Source organism: Alosa sapidissima, chromosome 12 (genome assembly GCF_018492685.1).
Source record: "Alosa sapidissima isolate fAloSap1 chromosome 12, fAloSap1.pri, whole genome shotgun sequence".
NCBI classification, from domain to species: Eukaryota; Metazoa; Chordata; class Actinopteri; order Clupeiformes; family Clupeidae; genus Alosa; species Alosa sapidissima.
The window spans coordinates 17,840,970-17,866,062 of NC_055968.1; the positions used below are offsets into that span (position 1 = coordinate 17,840,970).

Here is a 25,093-nt window from a genome sequence, read left to right on the forward strand (position 1 = left end):
CCTGTACATATGAACATTGTATGGGCGGACCCTAACGTGATTTATGTCATGTTATAACAATCAGCAAGAAATGCAGTATTTGAATCACTATTCTGACGTTAAGGCCTGCAAGGGCCTTATTTTTGGGCTCAACCACTGATCAGCAATTCTCTTAAATACTACTACTACTACTACTACTACTACTAATAATAATAATAATAACAATAATAATAATAACACTTTATAACTTTAGATAGATAGTGAAATGTCAACAATGAATGTGAGTGGCTCTCTATTATGGTGTTGCGTCATTAAAAATTGTCATTTGGCACGAAGGACCCAAACAAACTGATGTCTGTTGCTGAACGGCTAACATTACATGCTATGCTACAGCAGAGCCCAGGCTGGTAACGTTACCTTGGAGGAGGCTCATACCGGAGCGAAAACAGCTGAGGTAAGTGCATACAAAATATCTCTCTCTATGTCACTCTCGTGTAAGTGTATCCAGTATTTTCCTCACAGACAGACAACTCGTAAACCCACTATTCAGCATTTGTCAGAGTGAAATACGACGAGCTAACTAGCCAGTGGTGAGGCTAACGTTACATCTAGCTTCTATTCCATTGAGCATTTTCAAAGGCTAATGCATTGCTAGTTGGCCTGCGCCAAATGAGACTGGTTATCATATAAGTTCTGTACATTGTCTCTAAAGTTATCTGGGCTTAATAATAGATAGCTGGTTGATGTTCAGTCAATGATCAATAAACCTCTAGATACAGAATATCATACGCCTTTCAAGTATAAGTTATATTTTGATAACGCTATCAAAATGAAATCACATGTTTGCACTTGATAGCTAGCTAGCTAGCTAGCTAGTGCTACGATCACCAATGTCAGCAATGCATCTAGCCATTTGAAACCGTTCTTGATTTTTAAAGCTAACTTTAGCTTGAGGATTGACATGCCACTGTGGTTTGTGTCGTATAGACTGCGTATGTCTCATTTGTTTCCTAACTAAAAGTAACGACTTGCTCATTAGTGTGACATTCACAGCAGTGTGCGATTCACTTACTCTTTTGCACGAAACACATACTGTCCATGCCCATAGATGCATATATTTGGTTCGTGCCCATAAATTACCTAGCAAGAGAGACGGCGAACAGTTTTGAACATGAATTGACGTTATCGGTGTTATGCTGACTCAGTCGTGGAAACGGTTGCATTGTAACCCCAAAGCAAAGGCGTGTGTTTGCGCTGAACACTTTTAAACGATTTATCTAACTCGTGTCGTCATGTCTACATAGAATTTACAGTGACTAAACGTTTGGAAACAAGCTAGCAGTCTGGTTTCAGAAATGCTGTGCCAGCGTAATTTTTTCTCTGATGCCTTGCTTGCCTATATGCCACTGAAGAAACAATTGGCCTGTGACACGCCGTTAATGTTTTTGCATTCCAACTGTCAAACCAAATGTTAGGTATATGGTCAAAAGCGTCACATGCAGACGCAGTATACAGTAAGTCACAGACTGAGCTGAACTAACTTCAATTTAAAGGCTGGTTATGCCATTTACGTTTTCCTCTACAGATAGCCCTAAATATAATATTTTTGAAGCAAACCCTGATGTAATGTAACACCAGGGAATAATATATTTTATTTTGTCCCTGCTCTGTCAGTCTGGAGTCATGGAGATGGCAAAAACGATGTTTCACCTTATTGCACCTTATTTGGGACGTTTTTTTGTGTTAAAATACTCTATGTGTGATTGTGCTTATGTTAGTGGATAGGAGTGATAGAATGCCTTTAAGTATAATTGAGAGTAAGTCCCTTAACATAAGAGAACTGATTAGAGTTGGTGTGCGTAGATGCTCATTTAAAGCAACACCAAAGAGTTTTTTTGTACCTTAAAATAATGTTTCCAAAATTGTTTCCGTGGTTCATCAACTCGTAACAGGGTGAACGGCACTTCTGCATTCGCTTTGCGACCCTCTATCGGCTATAACCGCACTATGTAAGTTTGCCAGATCGGGTAGCGGGTTTGTAGTTCAATGGAATGAGACATAAGAAACTACAAATTTGACTCTCATGATGTCGCAATACATCGTACTTTCATAAAATCATGCAACATATTCTACCTTGTCTATGGACATTGTTATTTGCAAAGCCGTTGCTGGATAAACAAATAGCGTGCGTGCGGCAGAGGAAAAGTTCTTTGGTGTTGCTTTAATAGAGAAACCGATGGATCGTGTATGTTATGTTTCAGTCTTTTCCAGCACTGGAGTATTCTCGGGGATGCCGAAGAAGTTCCAGGGTGAGAACTCCAAGTCGGCCACTGCGCGGGCCCGAAAAGCAGAGGCCAAGGCCGTTGCAGATGCGCGCAAGCAGAAGGAGCTTGAGGATGCACTATGGGAAGATAATGACAAACATGTGATGAGGAAAGAACAGCGTAAGGTAAAACCAGTGTCCTCACATTGATTACACACAGCATCACATCATTCAAAATGTTTGTCCCTTCCACAGGGCCAGTACTGTGTACGAACACAGGAGTTTCTGACTGCACACACTGAACTTACAGCTAGAGAACCATTAGGTGCAATTTGATGAATTCAACAAGAATGTATTGTATTAGAATCGAAGGTTGCACCTTTAAAGGGAGTGGTTGGGACATTTTTAACAGTGAAAAGTGCAGCTCCTTTACTGACGTATATTATAAATGCTGTAGATTGTTATAGAGCCTTTATGAGAAATTTGCTCTGCCACACCAACTAGTGAGGAAAATGGGCCTGTATCCAAATGAAGGTAAAGCAAATCCAAGAAACACTTGCAATGACCAAAGGCAAGACTATTTCATGACCATCTAACTAGCCCATACCTCTCATTCAGTTACCCCTCCCTCTCCACTTTGAGCAAGTTCAGAGGGCTTCTGTTGTGTATGGTAGGTAAGCATTATCATAACATTATATCCAGTCCAATGATGCTCACCTTTTCAGACTCACAGGCAAATGAGTAGTTTTGTTTCCACTCTCCTAAATGAACAACAAAAAAACTAAGTAAACAAACAAATAAAATAGTGTCGGCATCAGTTAACGGCTAAATTATTATTTTGTACATCTTATCTGTATCGGCCGAGAATTTCGCAGTGTATCCCTAAAAATGAATAATGCACATTTATTTTGAAGGGAGACCTTTTGCTGTTTGCTCATTACAAAAGCTAAGTTAGCTTCTAGGCCTTTTGTCAGTGTTGCTATATGAACAGATAAAGGAAGTAAGAGATTTGTATAAAATTATGTTGGAGCTCCTGAAGAAAATGGTCCAACAAATACACCTCAGAATATCGTTTTGAAAAACACCCACAGTTGGCACAATATAACACTGGCTGGCAAACCTGATGGAAGGCAATTCATGTGAAAGCATCTTAGATGAAATATCCTGTGAGCTGATGTGATGTGATGTGAAAATTTCCTATCCACACAAGGCGTGATGATACTTTTCCTTCAATGAACAATAGGAAAGCAACAGCAGTACAAAACACTCTTATGGTTCACACTACAGTGATGGCCAAAAGTATTGGCACCCATGCTAAAGTTGACTGAAAAGAGGAATATAAAATCATCTTTTGGAAATTGATCTTGACGCCTTAAGTGAAAAATGAGGAAATATCTAACCTTTAAGGACACCAGTTTTCTTAGTGAATGAATAATGTATCATAAATAAATAAATGTTCTTCCTTAAAATACAGGGGTCATAAGTATTCCCACCCCTATCTTAAATTCCCATAGAGACAGGCAGATTTTTATTTTTAAAGGCCAGTTATTTCATGGATCCAGAATACTGTGCATCCTGATAAAGTTACCTTGGCCTTTGGAATTAAAATAGCCCCACATCATCTCACACCCTTCACCATACCTAGAGATTGGCATGGGTGTTATTTCAGTTAGCCTATTAGCTGGTTTGATTTGCATTGAGCTCAATGAGCATCAAACCAGCTAATATGTCTGTATGGGAATGTAACATAGGGCTGGGAATACTTATGACCCCTGTATTTTAAGGAAGAACATTTATTTATTTATGATACATTATTCATTCACTAAGAAAATTTGTGTCCTTAAAGGTTAGATATTTCCTCATTTTTCACTTAAGGCATTAAGATCAATTTCCAAAAGATGATTTTATATTCCTCTTTTCAGTCAACTTTAGCATGGGTGCCAATACTTTTGGCCATCACTGTATTATGACTGCTGCGCAGCGAAGGTATCTTTGGCTGACATGAGTGAGTCATGAAGAGTAGGATCATTATGACACCTTCTGAATGCATGCCGAGTTTCGTGGAATTCCGTTCATGGTGGGCCATACAATAAATTAATATACACTACTCACAAAAAGTCAGGGATATTCGACTTTCGGGGGAAACTTCAGGATGAACCTAAAATCCACTATATTAGTGATTGTACACCAAGTGGCCTGTAGATAGCCGGACACAGTTTTCTGTGAATATCTCGATAAGCGTAGGATTTATTTTTTTAGTGCTCTGCGCTACATCTAGTTAAACTTGGCCATTGATCCACAGTTCACATGCATGCTGACCTGTAGGTGATAGTCCATGTGTTACACCACTAGTTCTGACCACATGATGGCAGCATAGTTCAGTGTTGGGGACCAGCAGATGCTGATACTGTAGTAGTCACTCCAGAGCCAAAGGGGCAGATGATCAACAGCAGATCTTGAAACATCAGAACAGGCAGCGCTGTGGATCCTTGTTTTTTCCCTTGTGGATTTTTGTTTGTTTGGATGGTCTTTTCAGGATTTGTTTCTAAAGTATGTGATTCTGTAACCCAATGGTTATTTATAAACGCTGTAGAGCATCCATATCGTGAAAAGTACACAGAATAATTGGAATTACTAGAGTACTAGAGGCAAAACGTAACAAAATCCTATATTAAACTAAAAGGGGCAAATGATTTGGGGTATTTGTGTAACTAACCGTAGGAATTTAGATATTTGAGGAACTTTAATATTACTATCACAGTATTGTGGGATGATTAGTGGTCACAGAGTAGGTAACATTTTGTGGGCCTGTGCTATCGGGCCATGGTTATGTTGATCCCTGAATATTGGGAGTTATTACTGAGGCAAAGCCAACATACAGCTTACGGTAGTAGAAAAACAGTGTGGTTCACTGGCCTCTCCTTTGAAGTTCTAGATGTTCCTGTCACCCAAGGGCTATTCTATATTGCATCACTGGCAGTCACCTCTTGTGTTTTGTCCCTGTTTTGCGACACAGTACCCTTCTCTATTCTCAACCCATGCTCTTTGACACTGATCAAAGTGGGCATGCCACGTCTGCCAACTCTTTCCTCGAGAGCAGGCCTGGGACTGTGCCAAGGTGAGCCGCTCTGAACTTTTTGTCCGACTGGTACTACGGATCACAGGACACTTTGACTTCTGCGCTGGGGGGGGGGGTTGGAGTTGCACAGCTGTCGCACCCCAGTGGCCAATCCCAACCCTCCCACCGGCTCCTGCACGGTCATCACAACTGCCATCCAAGTCATTTTTTCCCCATCTTCCTCTAGTGTCTCAGGAGGCTCCTCTTATATTCTAATCAACTCGGGATCCCAGGGAGGACCATTCATCTAGAACTTAATGGGTCGATGGTAGGAGGGTGTGAGGTTACACAGGAAATTAAGCTCCATCAAAGCTAAAAAGGGAATGAGGAGAAGGATGGAAATAAAGGAAATAAAGAAAGAATGGAGGAATGAGGAGAAGCCGAAAGAGAAGGAGAAGAAGCCTCTCTGTCATAATGAGAACGGGAAGGTGATCTGAACCTGACAGTCACACGTTGTGATTGATGACCCCTGGAGACTGGCCTGCTAGCTGATCCTGCCACCGCGATGTGCAGAGTGGACTCTCGTGAGCGGTCGAGCAGTGGGCTGTTGGCACTTCTTATCTTGGAGGTGCGCTTCGTCCCTTCTCCCGCTCAAGTCTCCCCTCACCCTTCTCTCCTTCACCTGCACATTTCTCATCCCTACCTCTCTGTCCTCCTTTGTGCATCTCTCTCTACTCTCACACTCTTATTTACATTCCATTTCTTTCCGTTGATCCGTCTGATCTCCCTCCTCCTAAATGCTACTGATGTACTACTACTATATACTACTCTGTTGGTCTTGTTCCTCCCTCCATCCGTTCTACCCTCCTCTTTCACCCACAACCACAGTGGCCCTCTCACCCACTCCTTTCTCTCCTTGCCCCCGGTGTCCCAATTGCCTTTGCTCCTCACCCCCATCGCACTCGCTTTCCCTATCCGCTTTCCTGCCGTCCCTCTCCTCTCTGGGCTCCCATGCTCTCCTCCGCATGCATAATTCAGTCGGTGCGGTCCTCGCGCGGGCACCCGGGGTGAAACGGCAGCACCGCAGGCCGGCCGGTCCGCGGGCCTGGCCACTTCCCTAAGTGGCTGTGGTTAAAATGCTAAATCACACCCTGTTCCCGGGCCTCTTGTTACAGCGCCGCCGACACCTGACACCAGGCCGGCTTATCGGAGCCGCGGCTCGCTTGAGCGAGTGAAGGACGAGGAGGGTGCATTGTGGCTTTTGCGTGCGCTACTACTCTTTTAATTACATTGCCATATATCATTGGCCCACATGTGAGCCTGGTAACCTGAACCTCTCTCACACTCTCAAGTTAGTACAGACATCTCTCTCTGACCTGATTCTTTTCTCCCTCCCACCCCATCCTGGTCCTTTTATTTTGCTGCTGTCTGTTGCAGTGATTCTCCTGGATGCCTGTGCTCACCGCCTGCCATGTAAAAATATCATTCTGTCTGGAGGGACAAGCACGAGCAGACTGATTGTCTGTCTAGACCTGCACCCATCAGGTGGGGACTAGAAGGTTTAGAAGTGGGGATGGGGTGTGTGTGTGCGGAGAGTCGTCTAAAGTGTCTCCTCGATTCTGTTGACCTGGATTTCAATTCTCAGTGCAGGCACTCTGGTGTAATCCCCTTGCTTGCTTGGCTCTCAGGTGATCTTGACCATGATGTCTTTAAAAACAGGACCAGGTTTCTATTCTAACTGGTCAATCTGTCGTCCCTAATATACAGTATAGCCAATGGACCAAATGTGTCAGTCTTGATGTACACCGTGCCAGTGCTAGTTCCATGCATAGACCTATGTGACAGTCTCACACATTTTGTGTATGTAGGGTTTTCGTCAGAAATATGAAACACATTGTGTGCACAAGGTACTGCCATTCTCCTCACAAATCAGGAAAATGAGTCAAAACATACTTAATGTCCACTCCTATTATTCTTGGATGATATGAATTGCACACCTTAAATTAAATCTTCCAAGTAGACCTCTGCATGTATGGCACACCTATGGAGGAACTTGAAATTAATTTGCTGCGAATCCTACAGGTTTATTAGGGGAGCCATCTGCCATGTGGGTCAAATCTGCCATGAACTAATATGCTAAATCAATCAAATGATAAGTGAAAATATTGATTATGTATTCGTTATGAGGTTGTGCACCTTTCCGTATCACCATTTGTGGCATACCATCTTTTTTCTGTTTTCTCTAAGAATTTGGGTATTGATTTTTATTGATTAAACTTATCCTCCTCTCTTGGTGCCTTGGTGGATGCACTATATTCAGTGGAAAGGCAAGAAGGGCAATGTTGTGGAGACGTAGTTATAAGAATGAAGTATATTCTCGCTGTCTCCTTGTCCTCTTAGACACAGTCTAAATGTCTGCCCCTCATGCTTGCAGCCATTTGCTGAGTAAGTTCTCATGCACTCCTCCTGTGATTGTGGTTTGCTTGCAGGAGGACAAGGAGAAGAAACGCCTGGAGGCCCTGGAGAGGAAGAAGGAGAACCAGAGGCTTCTGGACGAGGAGGATGCCAGGGTGAAGGGCAAGGCCAGGGAGGCGGCTACAGCGGCCGCAGCCGCAGCAGCGACCAAGGTGACCCGAGCTCAGATCGAGGAGACGCTGCGCAAGGAGCAAGAGCCGAAGCCAGCAGAGGTCAAGGAGAAAGGTGAGGGGATTTTACTCTCTCTTGCACACCTATGTAGTTATTTAGAATCTACTACTTTGCTTGTTAACCTTATCTTTTTACTGGATTTCTTTACTTGCTCTATTTCTTTCTCTTTGTTCTTTTCGGACATTCCTTTTCTGACATTCCTCTGTTACATTTTGTAATTCCTGCTGAAAAAAACAGCTAGAAACCAGATTATGCTGGTAGCTGGTTTTAGCTGGTCTCTGCTGGTTTTCCTCCAGCTCTTGCTGGTGTAGCTGGTTGAGCCACCAGGTGGACATGCTGGTGTGACCATATGAGGAAGCTGGTCATGCTGGTGTGACCAGCCTGTCATGTGGGATACAGCTGGTGTAAGTGGTCATGCTGGTGACCAACCTACCAAGCTTGACATTGTTGGTGTAAGATGGTCAACACATGCTGGTTTGCTAGAATGACCAACATAAGCTGGCATGACCAGTTAAACCAGCAAAAAATGACCAGCTTGAGTTGTAACGACAAGCAAAACCAACTGAATTACCATCATAAGCTGGGTAAACCAGCTGAAGGTATGTTTTTGCAAGAGTTTTGCTGGTCAACCATCATAGGATGGTCAAACAAGCTGGTCAGCTGTTTTTTTCAGCAGTGATCTCTTTCTGTGTCTTGTGAAATGTGAATTTACTGTTTTTTTCACATAACTGTTGAATTTGCTGTTTTAAATTTGCTAAATATTTGCTTTTAGTGATTGTAAGTTGATTGATAATGATTTGAAGACCTTTGTAAGTAAACATTCATCTAATGGTCTTTTTAGGGAAGGGCAATAATTGGATCTTGTTTTATCGAAGTGTATCCGGTAGGAAAATGACTTCTGAATGTTGCTGAATCAAGCAATTTTATTCAAGGACCTCCCTCAAGCCATTCATCCATCAGGCACCTTTTGATCCAACCTCTTTCCTCCTCCCCACAGAGAAGAGTCACCTTGAGACACCCTTGGAGGAGAATATAAACCGGATCATCCCGGAAGAGGGGTCCGTTGAGGCCAGAACCATCGAGGATGCTATCGCAGTGCTCAGGTATGTGGCTTGGACCTTGTGGAGTTGTTTGTGTATGATGACTAGTCAGGGTCATTTTGCCCACAAAAGGAGAGGGTTTTGATGAGACTCTCCCATTTTAAAAGTATGCAGTATGGAATAGCATAGTGATGAGCTTAGTAGACATATGCAGAGTATGATGTTTTATGTTTTATTTTATTAATATTTTTAGTTAGTGACCATGAAGCCCATGACCCTGTGATGTAAATGCACTTCAATTTCATAAACTTTTCCTTCAAAGATGGAAGGTGAGCAGTTGAGGTCAATAGAAACATTTTGAAAACGTAACCATTTATATTCTATTTCTGTAGCACGAAGGAAGAGTCAGACAGGCACCCTGAGCGGAGGATGAAGGCTGCTTTCGCTGCCTATGAAGAGGTGAACATGCCACGCTTGAAGAAAGAGAATCCCAACATGCGTCTGTCGCAGCTCAAACAGCTGCTCAAGAAAGAGTGGACCAAGTCCCCCGAGAACCCTCTAAACCAGCGCTTCACTTCTTACAACACCAAGTGAACAGGCAACCGATCGGCCCACCAATCAGGAAACAGTGGCAACAATGATGACTTAACAAGAACTGTTTAACAACTATGCACACAACACCCCAAAATGAAATCATCCCAATTGACTGTATTATTAAATTCCCATAGATTTCTAAAACCGGTTGCATGTTCACTGACGGTTCATCTCAATATAAGTAAACTGATCACACACATCTCTGCCGCATCTACCCAATAATAATCAGGTTAGCAAGTGCCATTTAAACACATACTCTCTCTCTCTGTCTATCCCTCTCTCTCTTTCTCTCCCAGCATTGGCATATATTCTGTATATTTATATATAATAGATGCCAAAATTACATTTGACTTATTAAGGTCCTATTGCAGTCCAATGGCGCTACAGAGAAACATGACAGAGAGAAAGGGAGTGAAGTATAGTTGAAGAAGTTCATACATTCTTACATAACACACAGACTATATTCTGTATATCTTGGATCTCTTCACCAAACCCTCCATTTGGCCTATTGAGAAAACACTGACTGTGGATCATCACTTATCTCCAGATCACTTGTTCTACTTCACACAAGGCTACGGATGTGCTGCTGCCTAACAACCACAATCCTGGAAGAAGCCCATCATGGTTATGAAACCCCCCCAACACACACACACACACACACACACACACACACACACACACACACACGCCGCAAGCGATAGGAGGTCTTTTCTCCGCAGGTCCTTTTGCACATGATGTGGGACTCCCCACTTTGCCCATAACATCCACCCTGCAGTATTTGTCAGTCATTGGGGACTCGTCAATATTGCAGAGGTTTGTGTAACACTTGCGTTGCATTTGTCCACTTGGGACACACGAAAAAAGAAAGGAAGGGGAAATAGACATGAAAGGAAATTGGTGACCTTTTTCCATCTCGTTGGGTTGATATGGGGGAGAGTTTCCATTCAGCGAGCTTTACAAGCCTGCGGTCGGCAGGTCTGCCATATGCTGGCGTTAGTCGTGCGCACCACCTGGCGAGATCCATTTGTCGGGGCATCTGGAGAGCGGCGCTACTGCCAACACTCTGCACAAGCTCCCCCTCATCCGCCATGTGCATCACTCGCTTTAGGTGCTCTTCTCTCGCCTCAGCCAATCCGCAAACAGAAATAATAAAAAGCAGCAACTGTACTGAGAAGATGGTGAAATTAGTGATAAAGGTAAAACCCAAGCGCTTATTATGTACAGGATTTTTATTATTATTATTATTATTATTATTATTATTATAATTATTATAATATTATTTTAAATGGTAAATTTTATTTGGGAATTGATTTGATTTTGCTCTTAAAAAATGGTGTGAGGTCAATAGCTAACTGGCCTCAACATGGCACTTGTATCAGATGAGCTCTTAGGACGCCGAGATTGGTGGAAAGGAGTAGAGCAGGAGGCGGTGAGTAAAACACATCCCACCTTGTCACGCCACCCCCAAACCCCCCCCCCCCCCCCCCCCTCCCCCCAACACACACACACACACACTCTACTCTACCACCACTCACGGTCATCTTTTTTTAATTAAGCGGCCAAATCAATAATGTCCTTCAGTTGGTGCTCAAATGGATGGCGTCCCCTTTGAGGAATGGATAGCCCGTGGATAGAGATCAATGCTATCGTGACGGGACACCTCCTCCCTCCCCACCTGTTCACCCTTGCTGTGGGACCGTACCACTACTTCTCCAGCTCCAAACATCATCCGCAAAACAGGAAAACAAGGGCATTTTCATCTCACCCCCCCCCCCCAAATCCAAAAACATTTTTCTTTCGGTCTTCCTTGCTGGAACGTGTTTTTTTCCTTTCTCTTCTTTTTCATGGAAGGAGCTTGGAGGATTTGCATGAGGTCCTGGCATGTAAATGCTTCATTCTTACCCCCTGATCACTGTCAGTGTCTATTAGTTGGAGATGCCTTCACACTGGCTGAAGCACATCCATAAAGCAGGAATAAGGAATATTCAATGTGATGTTTTAAGTTCAGGAAATGCCTTAATTTATTTACTATACATGGATTTAATCCATGGACTCACAAAACATGTTGGTGGAGTACAACACTCATTGAGTTTGGTGATTTCTAGTTAACAAATTCGGCATCCGTAATGAAGCTGACTCGGACGCTTTAAATGACAAGTGTGGAGAGTGGACTACTACCTGCTCCTTTATATTGACTGCATCTCATGGAAGCACCAATAAAGTTGATAAAGGTATCTCATCTCATTCAGCACAGTTCTGTCTCTATTGTATTAGTTGAGTGTGTTGTATTGGTTGATTGTGTTATGTATGCACTGCAGTGATCGGAGTTGCTCACCTCACACACTACAGGCCGTAAAAATATCACGTGTCTGGTGTTCACACAGAACAAATAGTTGATCAGGTTGACCTGGCTCATGGGGTAGGCATGACTCAAACATCTTTAATGTGATGGATCAGGTATCACTTGGATGATTGGTTAAAGGTTATTTGTGTGTCATTTGGAAACCTTTATTAAAAGTGTTTACCTTGATTTAACTAGGTTTGTTCACTAATTTTTCTTTTTAAGGTTAGATTGAACTTTGCAACAAAATGCAGTTTGTGTCTAACCAGAAGTGCAAAAAAGCAGAAAAGTGCAATGTGATATACAAGTATAGACAGGTGGCGCAAAGACGGGACACTAAATATAGTGCAATGTAGACAGTAGTATACAGTTGGTTTACAGAAGGTGGTGTAGAGTAATATAAATGAAATATAAATATGTGCAGTGTATTAGCAGTTATTTGTATGAACTGAACGGACTTCCTCAATATAAGGATTTAAACTGGTGTATCATGACTTCCATGGATTTAACTGTCCTATCTATATCTCATTGTCACATGAGAAAGAAGAGGATTGAAAATATTGCTAAAAATAGCTTTTTTGAAAGATCAACAAGGAGGTGCATACAAAGAGAGATGTAAGTGAATTGCTGTGATGTGTGTAGGCCCACATAATGACATGCTTGAAGTTATTCCGGTGAGTGTGTGCTTTGATAAATGATAAGCTTATGTAGCAATTGACAGGCTATTGTAGATCTGCATGGCTTGGTAACAATGTGTAAACAGGTTTGAAATGGATGGCCCCAACTGATAGCTGTTATAAGCATTTCAGTTCTCTGAGGAATATGTGTTGATTTTCCCTCAAATTCTTTTGCCCCCAGCCAAGAGGCAAAAAATATCACACTTTGTGTCAGCCAGGCAAGAGGGTGAAATGCAGAAATCTGGTTGTATTTGACAAATATATATATATATATATAATGTCTGTCAAAGCAGTCAGATTTTCAGTTTGCATTCAAGAAACTCTCTGTTGATGACCTTGTTAGGACCCTGTCAGAGGGCAAGTCTGGGAGTGTCCATAAGGCTGTTCTGGGCTCTTCCCAGTGCTACACATGGGATGCTCGGTACAACAGCAGTGCCAAATGTTCCCACACTCCGATGACGCAGTAAAGATGCTACCTTGGCAGGGGCTGCGAACCTCCCGCAATTTCTGCGGGCCGTTAGCGGGCGTGCAGCTGAGAGCGCTGAGCTGTGCCGAGGATGAGTGGAGAGGAGGGGGGACACATCGGCGTCCGGTGGAAGAACACATGCTTTGATTAAACGCCTGAGCTGACAGGAGAGGCATGGGGAAGTGCCTGTTCTGACATTTTTGTTTGCTTCATTTTTTTCTGGATCTACAGACCTGATTCTTTAAATAGTCTCATTGCCCCCCCCCCCCCCCCATCCCCCCAGAAACACACACACACACTTTTATATAACCTACAACTACAGACTGGGTGAAGTACTAATCATGAGCAGTAAACCTTTAAAAAGCAGGGATGGTGTCTGTGTATGGGGGGGGGGGTTTCCAGGGGCCCTGGACTGACAGGGACCTCCCATTTAGAATATAATGATCAATATTATCATTGATGGGTGGGGGGGCAATGGTTTATTCTTTCATAGGGCCTGCAGTGGTCCTGTGTTAAAGCACAAAGATGTAAAATAACGCAACTTTGTACCATCAATAGAAATTAAAATAATACATTTTAATAAAATTAAATAAATAAATAAAATAAGAGGCTTGAAAATGGAGAGTGAGTGATGTCATCAGTGGTGCTGACCAGGGCATGAGGCGGCTGGAACCATATAGACAGGGTGCAGTGGTGAGAGTTCAGCTAGAGTTTATTGTTTATTGATGGACAGGAAGTGCCCAGAGATCATGGAGAGACTTCAAAACCACATGGAACAGCCTACTTTATACTGATTACAAAAGTGCACAAAAAGACTGAAGATGGGAGATATGTTTTTGGCTGAGTCTAGTGTGGACAAGAGCCAGTTGATTTTTGCCCATACTGCAGCCTGCAGAGTACTTCTCTTTCTGAGACTCAGCGCAAGATGTAATAAAAGCATCAAGGAGGCCTGAAGCATGGAATGAGACCCCCTCTAAACTATTTTCTTCCTGGTTCCCCACAGGGCTGTGTCCTTTCATCACTGCTTTTTATCTTATACACCAATGACTGTGGGAGTACTTATAACAGGCACCTTGTTAAATGTGCTGATGGTACAGTCATTGTATGCAGTTGATGACTGATTGCCTGGTGCAAAGATTTTTGGCTATCAATAAATATGTCCATGACTATAGACATGATTATCGACTTCCGTAGGTCACAGCCTAATGTTACATATACTCATTCAGGAGAAGGATGTTGAGATTGTTTCTCATTATAAATATTTGGGAACCATTATTGATAATACGTTATTCTTTGAACCCAACACTGACGCTATTTGTGTAAAAGGCCCAGCAGTGGCTTTATTTAGTTAATGTGTTGTCTCTAATGTTTCAGTCTCTGGCTCAGTGTGGTAGGAGTTTTTTTGTTTGTGTTGTGGAATATGTATTTGTTGTTGTTGTTGTTATTGTTACTTCCTTTCTTATGTCTTGATGCCTGCTGCAGACCAAATTTCCTTAGGGATAATAATACATTTGAAGTTGAAGTTGGTCTGGCTGTGTTAGACTGCTCATGTTTTTGTTTTTATCAAATGCAGGCCAGTTCAACAGCTTCTTAAACACTGTTTAAAGTAGAGAGCGATGGGGTATAAGAGTGAACAACTGTCTGAACAGTGTGAAGAGTGAACGTCAAAGTAAAAAGAACTTTAAAACTCTAAAAAGAATCTTATCTTGGCATATGGGACACTGCAGTGGAGTGTTAAAGAGGGATTCATAAAAACAGACTCTTTTGTGACCGCAGTCTTTGCCATCAAATTAAAATTAACAGGGAGGAGCTCAATTAGCTCTAATAGCCCTCCATCACCAGTGTCCTCCGTTTTATGAATGTCTTGTTTTGTCTTCCATGAAATGACCATGTAGTGACAGGATGAAGTGAAGGTAGTTCTGCCATGGTGGAGCAAGCCAGTGAATTTGACCACACATTGGTGGCCTGGTTGGAAATCAGAAGTGCCGTCTCCTGTGGGACTCTCAACGCCTAGACACGAAATTGCCTCAGCACCTGCCGAGAGACCGGGAACAGCTCTCGGCCTCCTGCCACTCGGCCCATCTGAGCTGCCCCACTGATAGAATCCATGGCAGTGAATGCCCTCTCAAACCTGTTGGGTATTAAAGCAATTAAGGACTGTTTCCCTGTCCCCAGACCCTCAGCTGGTGATTTTGCTATTGGCTGGACTGCCGCAAGGGTATGTTAAAATAGCCTATATCATCTTTGACCATGTGACAAAGTTTATTGCCTATATCTATCACATGTAAGTTGACATTTAACATGACAGGCAAAGTGGCTAGGATACAAGGATACAAGGAAGTGGGGGGGGGGGGGATAAAAAGTGCAGTAGAAGAGGGGTTTAGTAGATTAAGTGGCAAGGGCTGCATAAAAAAGGTGGGGGAGGATTGGGATTGGGGGGGGGGGGGGGGCACCAACAAGGAGCACCCAAGAGCAACAGGGGCAAGGAAAAACTCCCTTACCAAGGAAGAAACCTTGGGCAGATCCACGGCTCAAGGGGCTAACCCAACTGCCAGGGGTCTTGGTGTGTGTGTTGGGGAGATGACAAGGGAGATGGGATAGTGTGCTGTGTATGTGGGGAGAGGGCAGTGTGCAATATGTGTGTTGGAGAAGCTTCCTCAATGTGCTGTGTATTGGGGGGGGAGAGGGGGGGCAGTGTACTGCAAGTATGATGAAGGGACTTACTATTGCATACTTGCAAGCTAAGCTGTTTCATTTTTTAAAGTCTTAGATAATGTGTCTCTCATGCCATATGTTCCCAAAAGTGCCTAACTTGTCTGTATTTTATGCTCTACTTTATCAATTCACCCATGACAGAAATGTCAAATTCCACAAAGTATTGCTGGAGGTATACCAGTCAGAAAGGATTTACTGTATGTTTGCATGTGACCCATTCCAGTAGTGTACTTCATGTTGGTCAGCGATGTTGATGAGAAAACAGATATGGGTAGCATTACAAACTACTAGCACAGTTTCGGCTTCTTTCTTACATCATGGCACAGACATATCACTGCCAGTGGCATACAAGGTACCTCGATATTGGCAATTACATGGATGTAATTAAGATGTGTATGGTCCACATGATCAGACAGCTGTAACCTTCAGGCCTTGTGATATTGGCACTGGTAAACCCAACATTTATTCTGTCCACCTGAGCTGCGTCTTTAAGCATGAGGCCTCAGTTAGCGTTTACACTGTGACTGATCTTGATCCACTTCTGCCATTTGTCTCTTGCAAGGCCTTGAGTTTGGATAATTTACTATCATGACAACAGAAAGGCTCTGTTAGCCCCTCACAGGTTATAGATGTGACTTCAGCCCATTACCCTGTAATGTCTCATTGTTCACAAGCTTGAGAGCTGAGTTCATGTACATTAAAGCTATAAGTTAACAGGCTTGTTTTGCTTTGAAGGTTATTTGAGTTATAATGCAATCATGTAGAATAGTTCCCCTCAGAATTCTGAAAGATACAAATAAATCGGGACTCTTTTTTAGCATGGAGAAGAATTATTGGCATAATATAGGCTGGCAAAGGTTATCACCCAGACATTTTTCACTTTATTGGTTCCCATATGAGCAGACTATTTTAAAAACCCGAGAGTAACACCTTTGTATGGGGTTATATAACGTTCCCCCACTAATTTATTGCTAAACCAAAAATAATTAACATTAGCTCCAGATTGTGCATTTCCCATCGCCTTGTGAGGTTTTTCATAGCTTCCTGCTGTGTCTGTTAATTAAAATACACACCCTTCCTGTACACGAAGATAAAGAACAACATTTGGCTCTCTTTTGCGACAGTTTCAGAGTCACTGCCAAATTGTGTAGCCCTCAAGGACAGGGTGCACGGCTGAATGAGATGGTTAATCACTGGGAGAGCAATCTCATAACATGCTTAAGGGAGGAGATTTAAGACCATTGAAGAGTACTCTCACTGCCATTTTATTAATGCTTTAAAGGCACCGTTAAGAGTTGTTTTACCTTAACATAACACTTCCAAAATAATTTAGATGGCACATAACCTCATAACTTAACGAACAGCACTTCTGCCATTGTCTGAATGGCCCTCTATAGGCGATTACCGACCTATACCAACTTTCTGTGTTCGGGTAGGAACACTGCCGTAGGTGCCGTACAGACTGCTGTTGGTGCATTCCCTTTATATTGTATCGGAGTTACATATGTTCATACTTTGTAACAAAAGACACATATTTAGTTGGTTTATTATTGCGGTTCTCAACTGTAGGGGGACAAATCTTCTTTAGTGCTGCTTTAAAGCCCCCCTATGCAGTTTTGCCAATTTCTTTGCTGTTTTCTCACTTTTTGCTCGTATGTTTCTCTGCAGAGCTCCCCCTAAAGCTTCAGAGTATATATTTTATAACACTCCTCAATCAGTCAGTCTGCAGTTTCCTCTTTCCCTGTTCCTCCGACAATGGTTTACCCGCTTTTTGCTTCTTTTCTTAGTGCAGTAAAGCAATTTGTTACATTGCGAGACCCCGAGACTTTTCGGTCTCTGAGGCCGGCGGCTCGCCGGCCTAAAGTTGCAAGGCGGGTCTTTCAGCTCACAGACGCTAGGGGGAAGCGAGACGGCCACTATTCACCCCAGAAAAAGTCATATAACCAATCCAATGACTCCGAAACTGTTAAGGTAAATTAAGCTAAAAAACGTGCATGTTCCCCTTTAAAACATGGGTAATGTTTCAAAAAGAAATTATATCAGATTTGGTGTGTCAATCTTCCCTCTGATTCAAACCAAATAGTGTCTATGAATGCATAATTTAAGGTCAAGAAATTTAAATGGTTTTGCTTCTTACAGCTCCGATCCATCTGGGTAGAATATTTCCACGTAGATCTGGTTTTTATTCTCAGTGACCATTTCAACATCTTTAGATTGGTTTCTGCCGCAGCTGGAAGACTTTCACCGGGAAAAGCCCCTGCTGCTCAGAGCGAGAACACCCTTCTAAAAATAGAACGGAATTCCCTCAACAACAGAGCCTTGGTACATGACAAGGTCACGTTGCTCTGTATTCGATCACCCCTTTACACACACATGGACCCACACAACAATCACACACCAACCACATACTCTCTCCCTATCGCCTGCATTCCCACCAAAGCCATGATTTGAACATGTGGCATGTGTAGGTGTCTGGTAACTATGCAGACATGCTAAGCACCATGGGGTATCAGTGGTTTGGGGTCATTATCTCCCAGCTGAGTCTTCTGCACTGCATTCATATTTTAGAGGCAGGGACAGGGTGAATTTCCCTGTTTCTGATCATCTAAGAGTATTAAAGCAACACCAAAGAGTTTTTTATAACTTAAAATAATGTTTCCAAAATCGTTTCAGTGGTTCATCAACTTGTAACAGGGTGAACGGCAATTCTGCATTCGCTTCGCGGCCATCTATCGGCTATAACCACACTATGTAAGTTTGCCAGATCGGGTAGCGGATCTGTAGTTCGATTGAATGAGACATAAGAAACTACAAATTTCACTTGCATCTAATGTTTTTGTTGTGTTACTGAGACATTGCATCTTTTATATTTTCATTCATTTTTGGCAGATTTCACTTTTTCGATATGCTTACAATCCAAACACATCAATAGGCCTACTTATCTTAAATTACTTATTACTATTACTATTGTTTCCCCATCACTAAAAATTACTAAACTCTAGGCCTGTAATTGTAATACATATGAAATATCTCTTGTTTACATGATGCAGATATGTTTTTTTTTAAATTGTTGTCAAGTGCGTAGTTTCTGATGCGAGTTGCTGCTTTGTGCATGTTCTCCTTGTGGCGGGGGAGATAAGAGGCTTTGTGTGGGCCTTTGAACTGCTGAGCATCAATGGCTTCTCTTCCTGACCCACCCCTCCCCTCCCCTCCACCCACCTCCAGCACCATCACCAGCCCCTGTCTTCATTTACACATTCCCCATTCAGACTGACCAGCATCACTCCCCCTCACCTCAACTCTGGTCAACAATACCACCAGCAAGGCAATGCTGTGTAGATGACCGGTAGTCTATATTTTATTTTTCATCACTGACAACAAAAAAAGAACAGTTTTCCCTCCGAAGATTCAATGTCAGCTGCCTTTTAGGATTCTGCTGGGTGCCTGTTGCTTTGTGGTCTCTGCCCCCCCCACCCCCCACCCCCCCCAAGGACCGTCCACAGTCCACACACCTCCACCCACATCACCACCCGACGCCCAACATCACCGCCCCCCATTTGCATGGCAGCTCTTAACAAGCTCGACTGCCCTTTCTTCAGCATGAATCCTCATTATCACTCTCAAAGGGAGGACCAGTCCTATGTCTAACGAGAGCCGGCGGAGGGGGGAAAGGACCACCATTTGCTGTCTCCATCCAGTCTCTTCAAGCTTATTCATTTTTATTTATCACCCATTTACTAAAGAGAACCATTCCTCCAACCTTTGCCAATATTGCTATTAAGTTTCTTTTTCGGCTTCCAAGACAATGGAGTGAAGCTGACAAGTGACATAAATAAGGTAAGAACATCCTGTTGTCCTATGGTCCGTGTACAGGAAGTAGCTGGAGTAATGTTTTGTAAAAGTGTGACAGATTGGATGTTTGGGGAAAAAGTTGGAAATCTGGTGCCACATTTCACTATGTTGTTTACGTTTATTACATAATGTAGGTACTTTGACACAGCTGATTAAGGGCTGAATACTCTCTTGTGAGAACAGTTTAGAATGCTTCCAAAACATTATGAGACACCATAAGGCAGTTGAAATTGTAAATATACTGTAAGGGTTATATGTTTAGCAAAAAAGGATAATACACATGCATCTGTGTGTTTGTGTGTGGTATCAGCATTTTGAAATGATTGACTGCACATACAAGCAAAGATTCCATGCATGCCTTTGTGTTTGGGAAACCTTGTGCAAGCAGGAGATACCATGCCAGAGTAGGATAGTATCCTAGAAACGGCAGTGCTCTTTGTGCAACCATTTCAAAATCAGGGTTCTCTCGTTCTCTCACCAGCTTCAAAGTTATCAGCATGGCCGCCATGTTCTGACAGCCTCCTGCCATCACAGTGCCCTTGTCACTCGTGCTCTCATTTCTGTCGACACCTTCTGTTGTGTGTATGATTTTGGTTCCTATTTCACCATAGACTTCCTATTGGATTTATCTTTTACCACCTGGTCCTCCTAATGACCGCTGTTATTCACCAATGTTGTTGTTTTCATTTTTCATTTGCTGCTTATTTAAGCCATCTATCATATTCACACTTTTAGCAAATCACACTGAGTGATGTCCATAGCATCATATATCAACAAACACATTGGTGTCACAGGGTAATGACCTCATTATGGCTAGCTATGCTTACCTGTTCCAGTGCACATGTTATCTTACTGTTGCTCAAACTCATATCAGACGGTGTAAGCAATGCACAGCAGTAATCTATAGGTTTGATGCTGATTACGGTCACGCTTGTTTGTTTGTTTATTTGTTTTTTGGCACTGCTTTCTGATAAACATGGCAGGACTCCCATACTCCCTCCCTGCGAGTACACACTCACTTGCCTCTTCCTTCCCTCCTTCTTTCCTTTCCTCTCTCTCTCTCTCATCCTCCACTTTTTTTTCTTGGCACTTCTCTTTTTTTCCTGGGAGGCACCAAATGAAAGTAGATCAGAGGAGCTCATCTGCTCCTGACAGGGCCCCTCCATCTCCCTAACTGCTGCGTGTCACGCCGTGCCGCCTCACAGTTCAGAACATGACCACAGATGTCCCTTTACACTAGCAACAACAGCAGTAGCCCTCCCTGCGTCAGAGATGCTCACACAGGCACGACTATACAACCTCGCCTGAAATATGCAACACAAAAATGCTGTAACAAGTACCAAAATCTCTGAGTGAGGAGAGTGACTGTCATATAAGTAAGTTAATTACTGGGTTAGGTTTAATTTTGAGGAGGAAGGAGGTGGTTGCTTTTGAGAAGAGCATCACTTTACTCTTCTCCCTCCCTCTCTCTTCTATCTCTCTCTCTCCCTCTTGTGTTCTCTCTCCTGTGCATATAATATTGTATTTGCAAATGAAAGTTTTTTGAAAAATCTCATTCTTACCATCACATCCATACTCCTCATTGCATTGTGTACTAGCTTCATACCTCAGATTTCCCCAGTGATTTTCATCTTCTCTTTGAACAGCTACGACAAGACTTGGTGAATTCACAAGAAATGGCTGTTTTCCATTCATGCTAACATATCTATGCGACAGCGACAAGGTTGTCTGTGCTCCTGTCACATCTGATCCTCTTCTCCTGCTGACAGTGTTGCTCCTCAGTGTGGCCACCCAGTGGTGGTAGGCCTTCCATGCAAACCATGACTGAGGAACAGGTGTGTGTGTGTGTGTGTGTGTGTGTGTGTGTGTGTGTGTGTGTGTGTGTGTATGTGTGTGTGTGTGTGTGTGAGAGAGAGAGAGAGAGAGAGAGAGAGAGATGGGGGTATGTCCAGTCTGCATCAATAATGCAGAGGGAGAGTGCGTTACATAAGACCTCCAGGCTTGATTACCTGCAGGATTTCTGAAAATGCCAAACCCTCTTCTGTCTGAGGGCAAAAAAAATCACAGACGTGTGTAATTCAAAGGTCCAGAAGAAAAGTTATGCTTTCAGGTGTTATTCCTTCAGTGCCCAAATGCTCTCCAAAAGAAACTGAAAGCAAAAGGTTGCATTATGAATTCCTAATCATCTTAATGACTGGTGAAAACTGTGGTTCTCAGAACTCCCAGATTCCTTCTTATTAATGTTATTTGATGTTGGCACTAAATGCAGTGTTAAACCATGTGTCCACTGCAGTCACCTGACTTTTAAACATGTAGCGGCTCCAGATGAGATCCTTTGGGCCCTAGTCTTTCCTCTTAGTCTCTCCTTCCTTTCTCTCCCTCCCTCTCTCTGTCTCTCATTCTTTTCCTCTATGTCTGTTGGATCAGGAAATTAACAATTTATATAGTTGTAAGCAACGTTGCCTCCCAAACCACGAGCAAATGATACTTCATACTGTCCAGGTGCCTGTCCACAGCAGAGCCTAATTACTTAATGAAAATGATCAAGTTTCCCCCGCGGCCGTGTCCCAGATCGGACACAAAAAACATCCCTTGACCTATTATGACACTGACCACTGGCTTTAATGACAGAGATCTGCCACATCCAAATATAGCGCTGCATTCTACTTGCCCACTACCCTGAAGCTATCATCTCTTTGTCCTCGCCCAGAAAGATGTTGATAGTTGTTTTTCTCCCTGCTCTATTCAAGCAGGGTGCCCAGTGCGTCTGCAGCTTTTGCCAGGCTCTCATTTTGTGAAATACGGGCAGAGACATTCACTGATATTGACTGGATGGTACATGGTCAAAAGATGGTAAAATAAGCCGCAAACAACAAAATATATATGTTGTCTTTAACTTTTTTTAAGTGTATTTACTGTGTATTCTGCGTCTCTTCTTTTACAGGCTTAAGATGGTGGGGACAAATCATGGCGTTTGTGGATGTTGCCTATGACACTGAGGATGAGACTTGCATAAATGAAGAGCAACTTGTCGATGAAGAGATCCTTGACAGGCCTTTACTAACCAATAGGAAGGATACCATTATTTAACAGACCACCTCTTCCTCATTTTTTTCTATTCTACAACAGCTTCTCATCTGCCAGGTGATTGCCATATGTGCCCATCTGAACTGGTAACTATTAACTATTAACTTATTGACTTGTGACTAACTACTCATATGGGAAAAGGCTGAAATGATTTCGGTTGTAGAAGTTCATAAACTTTACATCCCCTTACTCACTCAGCCACTGCCACCAGGCTGTTCGCTGCTATTTGGGGGTTCATTCACGAAAGTCGTGGGGGTTTATTTTCTGATGAAGGCGGTGTTCCCTGTAACTACTCTGTGACGTGATGAGGTTGGTCCTGGTCAAACCTACCAATGAAACGCGCCGCCTCGACTCAACTGGGGCTGCACGCAGCGAAGGGGTGTCGGATCAGTGCAACACGGAGCCGCAGTCAGAGCCCGTCGCAGGTGTTGAGGGGATGCAGCATCACTGCTCGGGAGTTGGGAACCAGGCACCCACTCAGCAGCTGACGGGCGCGCAGAGCAGTGCAACTCCACCTCCTCAGGCAGGGCTGAGTCAAGTCGCCCCGGCGTGCAGTTTGCCGCCACCACCTCCAACGCACAAGCCGCGGGTCTCCACATTATCAAGACACAGTCAACAGGAACTGCCCAGCCCTCTAACCCAGGAAACCTGTCACGCCACTGAGCTGCAGCGGGGCGGTTCGCCAGCGGCTAAAAGTCCCGGAGATCACCATAGGCACTCAGAGCAGGGCGGCAAGTTGCACCATCACCACCACCAGTCTTGGGGTCGTCAACAAGGTCTGGGCACCACTGGAGAGCCGCAGGCGGAGCTACCCGTGTACCAGGACACGTATGGAAGATTGCCCGAAGAGGGAAACTCCAGCTGCCAACGCCATCCACTGCGGTGTGCCCACAATTCTCCTGAGCTGTACTCTCGAAGTCAGGCTAGAGGAGATCAGTGGCATAAAGCTGCGAATTGCCAACAGGAGCACCACGCGTGCCACTGCAGAAGGGAGCATCACCAGCTGTTGCAGCAACAGCAGCACCACCACCACAACCATTACAAGCTACATCAGCAGAGCGCTCCCTGTTCCTCGGTGGCAACAAACTCTCCGAGATCACCGAGCCTTGGTAAATGTCGGGTGAGTGACGGGAGCCAGCAAGTAGTTTTATTTCAGCCGGGAGACGCGCAACCGGCTCCGCTGCAGGTTCAGCAGCAACGGCTGGTTGGAAGCAGTCATCCAAACTGCTGCGCCAATGGATCGAGGGAGCTGAGCAGACACCAGCACTTCTCTCTGCCGCAGCAACAGCAGTATCAACAGCCAGACTCTCATGCACACTGGCATCACCCCTGTAACAGTGACGGCCGAAGAACTGGTGAACATTATCCGTCTTGTCCGCGACATTGCCACCAGTCCGCCAACTGTCCTCACAGCAGATGCCAGGGAGTGAGGAGCCCATCTGCGGGAAGTAGCAGCAGAAGCGGCCGGCCTCACTCTACCGACAGTCGGTTGTGGTTGGAAAACCACCTGCAAGAGGGGACGCAGAGTAGCAGAGGACAGAAGGTAAATTAAAATTTCATACACAGCCCTGTCAGCTCTTATCTAAACCAAACCTAATCATTTATTTTGCATTGCACATGTCACCTGGTTAAATACGTGACCTTTGTAAACGCACTGAAAGCTGCGTGTTAGTTGCTTTAAAGTTTGCGATTAACAGGTAGCTAATGGAAGGATTGCGGAGCCTGACGCGTGTAGGCTTTTCAGTGAGCATCGTCTGTTCACACGTAATAGGATATCATAACTGTATAAATGTTTTGGCTATGTAATGTGTATCAATTGAAGCAATATGTTTCGCCACAAGAATCATCGTGCGACATCACTGCATATAGCCTATCAAGTGAACGGAAAGCTCATATCGTCTGGAAATTTCAACAGGCTGCGTTGTATAGCCTACTGTATAATGGCGCTTGTCTCTACTAAGATGCATCGCGTCTCTACTCCTGTTTACTTATGTTTCACCCTTCGTTTATTGGCTCTTTTTTCATTTCCGTCGTTTAAGATCATAATTCTAGCTTCAAGTAGGCTATAGCCTATATGCGAGCGCAGGGGAGATGAGCTGTTCCATATCAAGCATTCTTTTAATTACCCAGTTGTGCTTCCAGAACGAGGACCTGAATGGACGCAGATTGTCTTTGCCACTTTGGTTGATTTCGTACTGTTAAAACATAGGACACTCTAGCCCACTGGATGTTAGCTATATTTATCCTCTAATTAAATTAATTAAGTGATCAGATGAGAACTGAATAGCCAGAAAGGCAGTTTAAAGAAAAAAGTATAGGCTAAGTATGCGAATCAGATGGTGGCTAGGGCACGTGTTTAACTTCTGTAAAAAATA

At 43.5% G+C, this 25,093-nt stretch overlaps 2 protein-coding genes across 4 annotated transcripts in view; both read left to right on the top strand.

The window, feature by feature from the left end:
- Window positions 1-283: 283 nt before the first annotated feature.
- On the top strand, window positions 284-12,115 carry ccdc124 (coiled-coil domain containing 124). The gene is made up of 5 exons (XM_042056882.1): window positions 284-433; window positions 2,241-2,428; window positions 7,790-8,000; window positions 8,944-9,049; window positions 9,379-12,115. Exons 2-5 carry the CDS (start codon window positions 2,270-2,272, stop codon window positions 9,578-9,580), a joined length of 678 nt encoding a protein of 225 aa, XP_041912816.1. The 5' UTR covers window positions 284-433; window positions 2,241-2,269; the 3' UTR covers window positions 9,581-12,115.
- Window positions 12,116-23,105: 10,990 nt separating this feature from the next.
- kcnn1b (potassium intermediate/small conductance calcium-activated channel, subfamily N, member 1b) overlaps window positions 23,106-25,093 on the top strand; it is a 41,405-nt gene continuing 39,417 nt past the window's right edge. For all 3 annotated transcript variants that reach the window (XM_042057255.1, XM_042057256.1, XM_042057257.1), the window contains exon 1: window positions 23,106-24,261. In XM_042057255.1, the coding sequence (XP_041913189.1) occupies window positions 23,155-24,261 (1,107 nt within the window). In that variant the 5' untranslated portion in view covers window positions 23,106-23,154. The remainder of the gene's footprint in view (window positions 24,262-25,093) is intronic.

Excerpts from the sequence above, each read along its gene's own strand:
- ccdc124 (XM_042056882.1), top strand. The coding sequence starts at position 2,270 with ATGCCGAAGAAGTTCCAGGGTGAGAACTCCAAGTCGGCCACTGCGCGG. Across the intron at positions 8,001-8,943 it reads AGCAGAGGTCAAGGAGAAAG|AGAAGAGTCACCTTGAGACA; the intron begins GTGAGGGGATTT and ends TCCTCCCCACAG. Across the intron at positions 9,050-9,378 it reads GATGCTATCGCAGTGCTCAG|CACGAAGGAAGAGTCAGACA; the intron begins GTATGTGGCTTG and ends CTATTTCTGTAG.